Source organism: Bactrocera tryoni, chromosome 5 (genome assembly GCF_016617805.1).
Source record: "Bactrocera tryoni isolate S06 chromosome 5, CSIRO_BtryS06_freeze2, whole genome shotgun sequence".
Lineage (NCBI taxonomy): Eukaryota > Metazoa > Arthropoda > Insecta > Diptera > Tephritidae > Bactrocera > Bactrocera tryoni.
Window position 1 is genome coordinate 41,207,061 of NC_052503.1, and position 10,571 is coordinate 41,217,631.

The 10,571-nt window shown below is 39.3% G+C and overlaps 1 protein-coding gene across 1 annotated transcript in view; it reads right to left on the bottom strand.

The window, feature by feature from the left end:
• Positions 1–9,325, bottom strand: part of LOC120777051 (bifunctional heparan sulfate N-deacetylase/N-sulfotransferase) — a 128,544-nt gene extending 119,219 nt beyond the window's left edge. The window contains exon 1 of the mRNA XM_040108162.1: positions 6,689–9,325. Coding sequence (XP_039964096.1) covers positions 6,689–8,175 — 1,487 coding nt within the window. The 5' untranslated portion in view covers positions 8,176–9,325. The remainder of the gene's footprint in view (positions 1–6,688) is intronic.
• Between the last annotated feature and the right edge of the window lie 1,246 nt (positions 9,326–10,571).

Below are 10,571 nucleotides of genomic sequence, written 5' to 3' on the forward strand. Positions count from 1 at the left end.
AACTCCCGAGCAGAAACTGCTTGGAGAGAAATATTTTATGCTTAATAAGGAGCCTCACTATATAAATGGTCGATGTGAGACATTGTTAGGCATCCTGTTGTAGTCCGAAGTGGGTTGTTTCGGCAGGTCTGTATCCGATTCAAACGGGGTTAGATCTCCGAAAAAGCAGTCCTTGGTCGGGTCGATACCGGTAACATAGAACCGGCTGTGATAATTGAACAGGTCTGTATCTTCTCCATCTATGCCATTGCATTAAATTTTGACAACAATGTCTCTTTGCTCTTGCCCCAAGGGCTGCCGGCTAGCGACTTAAGAATTTTGTTGCAACCCCGTACTTTAGAGGCAATCGCGGTGATGTGAAGAATGCATACTGTCGAATATAATATTTTATGGTTGCCAACAGTCGGAATTTCAACATCCTCGGCGGAGATGTTGAGGTCCAGTATGTACGCCTTCGTGCAGTTTGTAAATAGGGTAGCTGTGAACTTCGCAGGAGGGAGCATGCGTGTCCTTGCAGTAAAAATTTGAGAAAGTCCTATGAGCTAGACGTTCCCTATGAATACGAGACAATATTAGCCAACGTTGAATGAACTACAATTATTAGTTTCGAGCGAGCCGGGCAATGTTAGTAAAAGTCAACTGCTGCCTGTCATCATTACGGGTGTTGGCCTTACAAATATTTCTTTGTGTATTTTTGGAGCAAAAGCAGCAAATTGATGTTATAGCAATCCAAACGGCGTTAATAGTCAAGGAAACTATAACATATCAGGGATTGTATCTTCTCAATACTTTTTTTTTTTTAATTATATTACTTTCCTCGAGAAGATGTAATAGAAATAAGAAATGTTTCATCACCTTGGTGTAACTGAAAATACGAAATGTAGTTGACCCTCAGGCTTTCAAAGACCAGCCTCTTCAGATAAAATATTTTTCTATTACTTTCCGGTACTCAAAGCTAAATCGTGAGAAAAAAAGGTCGTCAATATTCTCCTTACAAGTCGGGCTGATAAACTCGGGCTATTATCAATACAACAGCACAAAAACAATTAGAGTAGACAATGTTGTCTTCGAATAACACAGATATTAGAATGTGGTGAATTTTCTCAAAGCAAAAAATTCTGATATTTATGTTTCCGTCTTCCAGAGTTCACAGATTTGCGCGGTATTTCGACTAACGAAGACTTTCCTTAATTAAAAAAAAATGTTGTACAACCACAAGCATATATTAATGAAATTTCCTTGCTCCTCATAAAGCCTAGAAATAACCTATCATGTATCCTCTCCAAAATCACAGACTCCGCTCTCATCCTCACACTCACTCTCTCATATTAGGTAGCATTGCAGTAAATGTTAACCACAAACTGTGCATAAAGTCGACTTTAAACTTGAAGTGGAATTGCGATTATCCAATTATCCCTTATTATAATATCTATATTGCTTCCTGCCGAGTTATCCAATTACCGCACACATTGAAATCGCTAGCCGGCGAGTCCAAAGGCAAATTACATTTTTATTTGCGCACTATTCCGGAAAGAGTTGCGGATATAACCGAGGAGGAGCAGACATAGCGGAGGAAGAGGAGCATTTTTTGACTAAGCAGAGGCGAAAAGCGAATGCTTAGCGGCAAAACTGCAGGGAAAGTGCGAGTTTGAGCTAACCATGTGAAAACAACAACAGCAACAACAAATAGTTGGTTGCAAAGCGAACTGCCTATGCGAAAACACAACAAAAAATTGGACCAAATGTCGGCAAAAAGGCAAGAAAATGCAAGTACAGAGAGTTGGGGAGGAAAAAAAGAAGAAAAAAGTAATGCAACAACAACAAATATATACTTAAATGCAACAAATGGCAATTATGCAACGCAAAGGAGCCGGCAAGCCATAGCGGTTAAAATGAGCGCCCACACGCACACGCTGCCATATTGACAACAACAACAACAAAAAAGCATAAATGGTGGCCGTGCGTACCGAAAAAGAAACGCAAGCGAATTTAAATTAAAACTCGCTACTAACTAACCGTACAACCGGCAATGGATCCGAGGCCCTATGAAAATTCAATTACGCCACAAGATGCAGCACTGGCGTTGGTGCGAGCGCATGTGCATACTTGCAACTCAATTCTTTGCATTTTCATAATTTTGTGCACGAAAAGTTTACCGTTTTATGGCCGTGCAGTGTGGGTGCCTCGAGAGAGTAGCTTAAAAGTTGCAAGACATACGTATGTGTGCATATGATTTTATTATATAAGGGTACACTTTTGCGGCACGTTGCTTGCTCTGTTGCCTCAAATAGAAAACTGTTCAAGTGAAAGTGGTGAAAATTTTTGATTGAAGTTTTTTTTTATTAAATATTCATGCTTCCATGCTGGCATAATTTTTGAGTTTCACTTCTTTTCGCAAATTTTGTCCCAAGTCAGCTTCAGATGCACTTCAAAACTCTTTAAACACGGTAGTAAATTCGTTCAACTGCAACGAATATGTGTTACATAACAAAATTCCGTTACGCTCTCATGGGAAGGAAGCAAAATATTAATAAACTGCATTGGTTTTAATTGCTTTTTGGACTGAACGGTGTAATACTCGATAGTAGTAGTTTAAAAATATGTGCGAAGGCTTGCCACCTATTTGAAAATTGTTAATAAAATATGAAAAAAGTTTGAATTCGCCTGCTATAAAACCTTCACAAGCATTTCTTAATTATTTTAGCAATTCAACGATTTACAAAAATTGTTATATTGATTTTGATCGGTCAGTCTGTATGCTATCATTATGCTATAGCGGTCCGATCTGAACAATATGTTTGGAGATTACAGCTTTGTCTTGAAAAATAATATGTGCCAAATTTTATGAGAACATCTTGTCAAATAAAAAAGTTTTTCATACAAGAACTTGAATTCGAGCGATCAGTTTGTATGGCGGCTATATGCTATAATGGTCTGATGTGGAAAGTATCTTCGGTGATTGCATTGCCAATATATAATGTTATTACATCAGTTAATACAGATGCAGAGACAAAAACAAAAAAATAAAATCCGAAAGGCTTCTCCACGGAAAACCACTTCCAAAGTTGATCAAGCAATTGTGCTGAAAGTGCAAGTTTGATCCATTTAAGGGGGGAGCCTGCTTTAGAAGCTTCAAAAAATCAATTTTTTTTTGGTTAAATTTCTTAATAAATAATCTAAGAATATGTCCCTAAAGTTTTAGATGGAATTCGAAATATTTTCGAAGCTAGAAGGGAAATACTGACCGAGCATCTAGCAGATATATGAGCGATAGGGCAGAAAACGAAAACTTTGAGGCGAGATTTCTCGGATTTTCATTTTAACGATTTTTCTTAATTGGCGGGCAGGATAGAAAAAAACACTAAACGTGGTATGGAATTGGGACAAAGTTTATTATATTTGGCATTAAATTATCTTTTATTTAAACTAAAAAAAACTGAGAAGAGTCAAGTTTGAACATATTTTTAAACAACATAAAACAAAATTTTTTGGTCAGCAACCACTTCTTTTTCAATTTTTAAAAAGTTTATAAACTTTTACACTTTTTTTTGGAATTTTTTTAGTTTAACTAGAAGATAAATTATTAAAAAATATGAATCTCTTTGAATTTTTTGTTTCCGATAGAAATTGCGGCCTGCATCCTGCCCGCAGTCCGGCAAATGTACATGCGAGATGCATCGGGCAATTGCTTCCCAAAGGCAGAATATCAAAGAATTCTGATACAAAAAATTTGTGAATGATGTCTAAATAAATAATTATAAACCATGGAAATTTCGTTTTAATCACTTATTTCTTTACCTCCTAAAAAGATCCTTAAAAAAATCGATTTTTTGAAGCTTCTAAAGCAGGCTTCCCCCCTAAGTCCTCACGCGCCATTATGGCCGAAACTAATAAAGAATTTGGCTTTAACATATCCAGCGCTCTTGTCTAAAGATGCTTCAATGACGCTCACCTTTATGGACGCATCAGTCGAAAAGCCGAAAAATATGTAAGCGCGGATTACTTTCGCTCTGACTCATTTAGGGAGTGCTGAAAATTTTAGGAAAATAATATTATGGAGCGATAAAACAAAAGTAATTCGAATTGGATTCGATGGTAAAACTTTTGTTCAGCGTCCGAAAGTCCAATCCTTAAACCCAAGATGCACCAAAAAAAAAATCTAAAACATGGCGGAGGTAATATCATGCTGTGTTGTGCGTTTTCGTGGCATGGAGTGGGGTCCTTGGTCAGAATTGATAGTAAACTGGAACGGTATGCCTATTAAAACATACTAAGACGCACAATGGAACCATTCTCATTTAAATCAATGCCTGTAAATTGAATATTCATGCATGATAATGATCCGACACATGCAGCTAGGGCAGTAAAGGATTGGTTATCTACCGAAAGTATTGATTTATTAGAATGGCCAGAGCAAAGGCCCAGTCTTAACCCAATAGAAAACCTCTGGAATGATGTAAAAGTTAAGATCGGGGGAAAAAAAATTGAAAAATTCAGATGATCTTTATGCTGGAATTAAGGAGGCGTAGTATTCAATTCCACGGAGTAGATGCCAGAAACTGGTGGAGAGCTTACCTCGCAGATGTCAAGTTGTCTTGAAAAATTGGGGCTATACAACAAAGTATTACCCTGGTAATGAGAATATAGTAATTTCTCTATGCATATCTGCATATAGGGTATCTGACTTTCCCCTCTGTGCATTAAAACCTTGCTGACAAATTTAATATACCCTTTACAGGGTATGCAAACAGTAGTATCGGATTAGAAAACATTGCCTGGCCGGTTTGTTTTCCCTTATAGATAGAAATCTCAAGCCGGTTATAACCAGAGTTACTACACGTCGATCTCACACATCACAACTAGGAAGCAAAGTTCGACTAAGCTGGCGTCTATTTAACCTTAAATTTCGCTAACTTTTTAAATATATACACAATAATTCTTTCCTTTTTCGAAAAAATGTTTTATATACATAGCTTCGAAAGAATCATAATAATAAAATTTTAAAAGTTTATTTGAACTTTCTGAAATCAATAACGGTACAAATTAAAAACAATAACCAAAGGAATATTGCCGACACCTATAAAACTTTGAAGTATGCATATAAATAGTACTTCCGAGTTCCTCTTGACTTGCCAATTAGACGTTGCTTTAAAGCGATTACCATAAATGCCCTTTAACGAACCCACAAAAGTATGCAATAAAAAATTTACCGCTTGGCGTTGCCTTTATAAATACTACGGTTGAAATTGTGCTGCAAGCTGGTCTGCATGTGCTTGTGAGTGTAAGCCATTAATTACTTACATGTGTGCCGAATGCTCGTTTACGGCAAAACAGACGTTACTCAAAAGAAAATTGTTTATGGTAGTTGTATTACCAACGCATAGGGTGTGCGACTTCGCTAAAAAAAATATGCAACTAAATGTAGGCAATAAAAACGGTTTTGATAACATCATAAATACTGATTTTGATAAAAAACTACGATAAACGTTGAAGGGGAATGATTGAATCGAATACCTATTAAAAAAATTTTCAAGTTCGGGTATATTTTTTGTTCGTTTTTGATCAGATACTCGGTTAACTGACAACAACCTATTTCGGTTTATGACTAGGGAATTGGTGTACGACCATATTCAATCGGGAAGAGCTTAGAAAAAAATAATTATATTCAGAATAAGATATTAAATAAGACCAAAAATTGGGTGGCATCGATATCATTAGCCATAACAACCGTGTCGTTAGTTCTGCTTTCTCCATGTTGGACAAAGAAACCAAACAAATGGGTCTGGTAGTAAACGAGGGCAATACGAAATATCTCCTGACATCAAACAAACAGTCGTCGCATTCGCAAATTGGCTCCCACGTCACTGTTGACAGTCATAACTTCGAAGTCGTACATAATTTTGCCTTTCTTGGAACCAGCATTAACACCAAGATTAAGGTCATCCTCGAAATCCAACGCAGAATATTTATTGTCTACAGATGCCACTTCGGAATAAATAGGAAATTAAGAAATAAAGTCCTATCTCGACGAACAAAGACCAAGTTCTACAAGTAATTCATCAACCCAGTCCTGTTATATGGTGCAGATCTATGTACGTTATGAGTTTTCGAGAGAAAGGTTCTGCGGAAGATTTACGGTTCTTTGTCAACGCGGCAACGGATTCAATGGAAAGATGAGCCGTACGAGTCATACGACGCCATTGACATAGGTCAATTTAGAGACAGCGGCTTCGCTGACTAGGTCATGTCGTCCGAATGGATGAAAACATATCGGCTCTGCGAGTACCAGCTGGGGAAAGCAGAAGAAGAGGAAGACCTCCACTCCGTTGGAAAGACCAGGTGGAGAAGCACCTGGCTACACTTGGAATCTCCAACTGACGCCAAACGGAAAGAACGACTGGCGCGCTGCTGTTGTAAACTCTACGCACATAAGGAAGAAGAAGAATAAGAAATGGGTGCTAAACAAACATACTGTGGACCAATAACTCATATAAAAGTAAATGTTACCAGTTCCTCTCAGAACCTCACAATTTCGAGTTACGACATTTTATTAGTAAATAAACAACAAGCGCCGCGGTCTGTATGAGCACACTTGCGTTAATGTTTTTGATGAATGTGTATTTGTGTGAGAGTGCTTGCACCTTTGTAATGAAAATTTCGCCGAGCATTTCGCTCGCATGCCACTTACCCGACAAAAACGCCCGTATCGACGTAATGAGTGTAGTAAAAAATCGTAACGACCGTTATGGCGAACAATGCCAACACACAGCGCCGCACGTTGATTGCCTTCAACAGTGGTATGCCGAAGCAGCAGCGGGCAATTAAATTACTGCAACAATTACATGCCAATGCAACGGCCGCGGATGATGACCCGTGCGCAAAGCCCGACCCCGACCCCGACCCCGACCTGGACGGCGAAGTGGCCGCGGCACCATTGGACATGTAGAAAGCGGCGGGTGAGGAGGCGGAACGCGCAGACGACGCAGCTGATGAGTAGTACAGCGACGACTCGGACGCGGATGGCGCTTGTGACGTGTAATTTGCATCGAAGTCAGCAACGCTGTCGTCGGCGGCGCTGTAGTAGAAACCTTTAGTGCTGCGCGCTAAGTTGGCATTGTTGCTGTGCCAATTCGTGGTCGGCTGTTGCTGTTCGCCGTGTTCCGTTGGCAACGCGCTGAGCAGGGCCACGGTGTCGGACGCAGATGCGCCATTATAGTCGACGCCATTGCCAAAATATTTCACATTATTACCGCTGACATAACTGTTGCCATTACCGGTCATGTTGCCAAAGCCGCCGTCGCCGCCGCCGCCACCACCACCATTGTTAACGCTTTGGCTTTGTGTGCGCGCCGACAGTGTTGGTTTTATTGCAGCCCCCACAACCAGAGTTGATGGTGTTGTCGTCGTTGGTTGCGGCTGTGGCGTATGCGGATGCTGCTGTTGATAATTGCCACTCCAACTATGGCCACCACTTCCACCATTGGCATTGGCACGGCGGCTTCGCATATTCGCAGGCGCTTTGGCATTCGCATTTACTACATCCACGCCGTTGACTGCTGGTGATAAATGCGTTTCCGCGCCTTCCGAATGTGCTTGCCAATTCCTCATTGCTGCCGCGGTCGTCGCTGTTGCGGGCGTTGACGATGAATGGGCATCGTGCCACGAGGACAACGCTGCTGTGGTCTCATCTTGTAAGCGCCAATGTTGTTGTTGCTGCTGCTGTGGCGGCCACTCATTACCGTTAGTATTTAGCGCCGCTTCGGATGTCGTGCCATCAATTGCTTTTGTTAGCGTTTTTGCTGTTGCTGTTGTACCGGCATTTTTCGGTTGATTTATGAGACGCTCATATTTGAGCGACTTCCCGGGCAAAAACTTGCTGCTGATGCGCGCGCTGCCGTTGTCCGCAGCATTCCCGTTCATTGTAGCCCTGTCAGTATGCAACTCTCTTGTTTTTGTTGTAGTTGTCATATCGTCTGTCGCCTGTTGGTTGAGCGCTGTCATTTTGACGGCTGCTGCTAAACGACGAGCGCGTTTAATGCGTCCGCTTACGGTGCTCTGTGTTAATGTTGTTGTTGTTGCTCCTGCCAGCAATAATTCAGTATCGGCGGTGTTGCTGTTCTCACCGTTGTTATTGTTGATGTTTCGTCTGCGATTCAAACGATTTGATATTGTCATTTGGTAGGATGTGCTATTGTTGTTGTTGCCACACGTTTAATTTTTTCGCTGTGCAATTTGTTGCGGTTGAGGGTATTGTTGTAAACTGGATTTATCTTTATTTTTTGTGTTTGTTTGGAACCTTCGTTCGGTGGTGGCGTTGCTGGTTTGCGTGTGTCGTAACGGTTTATTTTGCTGCACCGCTTTATTTCAGATATGTTTCAAGCTTTTTTGCTTTCGTTTCACAGTTGAGCTGTCACGATTTTTGTGAAGCTTTCACGACTTTGCTGAAGCGTTCACGTTTTATTGAATCTTTCACGATTTTTGCGAAGCTCTCACGACTTTGCTGAAGCTTATACACTTTTTGTAAAGCTTGCACGTTTTATTGAAGCTTTTACTACTTTTTTGAAGCTTTCACGTTTTATTGAAGCTTTTACTACTTTTGTGAAGCTTACACGTTTTATCAAAGCCTTCACACTTTTGGTGTAGCCTCCACGCTTTTGTCGGAGCTTTCAGTCTTTTGTAAAGCTTTCTCTTTTAGTTTAAGAGTACACGCTTTATTCAAGCTTTCACGGCTTAGCTAAAACTTTCACGATTTTTTCAGAGCATTCACGATATTTTCAGAGCTTTCACGCGTTTGTTGATGCTTTCTCTTCTTATTTAAGATTTTACGTTTTATTTAAGATTTCACGGCTTTGCTGAAGATTTCAAGTTTTAACGAAGCTTTCACGATTTTGTCGAAACTTTCACTCGTTTTTTAAAACTTTCTCTTCTTATTTAAGATTTCAGGTTTTAGTCAAGCTTTCACCACTTTGCTGAAGTTTTCACGTTTTATAAAAGCTTTCACGATTTCTGAAAGCTTTTACGTTTTTAACGAAGCTTTCACTTTTTAATTAAAATTTCACGTTTTGTTCAAGCTGTCACGGTTTTGGTGAAGCTTTCATTTGTAATAGTTATTTTTGGAGTTAAAAGCTTTACAACAGTTTCTTTTCTTCAGCTTTTTGTGCGCAAATTAAATTTCATTTACTTATTGCTAATAATTGATCACAACAGTGGGTTACAAATATGCGCAACAAATTAAGTACGGCACTTGGAATAATGTATTTTAGAATTGAAAAAAATATCTCATGACACTTTTAAGCTGCAGCTTTTACAATGTAGCTTATTTATATGTATATATATATATATATATTTGTATATTATGGCTTAGATATTGTTAAAATCCTTTATGCTTATTTTTTCTTAATTTACTTTTTTATTAAAATATATTTTTTATACATTCCACTATTTTTCACTAATTTTAAATTTTTTAACCTTCACACAAGCATCGAAGTAGACAAAATTCACACCAAATACTCGCGTTTACACACAAATTTTGTTTGGAAAAATTTCTTTACAACTTCTAAAATAATATTTTTGTTTTAAAAACTGTTTTCTCACTGCCCGCTTGCTCGCGCTGTCCGCTACCAACAACAAGTCTGTCTACTTGTTTGGCACCTTTAATGCTTCCGTATGTTTATGGTCTCGCCGCCATTTGATATGTTTCCAAATTTTTATATACTCAACACTTTTCATTTGCGCATGCGCTGTGCCCATTTCGTTCGCTAGCTCTTGTCAAATCGTCGCTTGGCGCACCGTAGTAGCGGCATTGTGTTGCATTTGCCGGTTTGCCTGTGGCAGGCCATATTTCGTTGCATACATTGTTGGTCGCCGCAAAATGTTGCAGATTGTCACATTTCATTTCATAATCATTTGTGAAATCCGTTGTATTTTGAGCGCAAGAATTTTTATTTTAATTTTTTTCAAGTGGATTATTTTTGTGTTAGTAGCTACCGTCCGTTGTTCATTCTCACTTTACAGCTCGCAACTAATTCGATTCGCATCACACTACATTACACGTTGAGTAATTGACACATACACTACATACATGTATAAGTATGGATGTTCGGCCGCTCACTCTGGCCGTTTGCTTTTTGTCGCTTTTTGTCGCTTTGACGCTAATCCGCCTTCAACGCTGGCGACACTTTACGCTTGAACTGCACACGCGGCGTGTCGGCTGACTACTGACCGCGCGGTTTGGCGCGCCTATCTCGCCCTCGAGCCAATTCGTTATCTGCAAAAATGGAATGAAAAATAGTTGAAATTATTTACTTTGTAGAAATTTAAGTGGTACAATTCATTTTGCTATCAATATTTTGTATATTAATAAATAAGGCTTTGCTATTGCAAATATAAATTGTGATATTTTTGGTTTTTTAGTTTTGTTTTTATACAATTTTTATTAGCGGAGGTGAGAAGGAGGTTGAATGCATGCGAAAACGGTCAGTAGATGTGTGGATTTCATGCGAAATCTATAAAATTCTTCGAAATGAGTTCACGGATCTCTACTGAGGCCGAATTCGCATAGCAGATAAGCA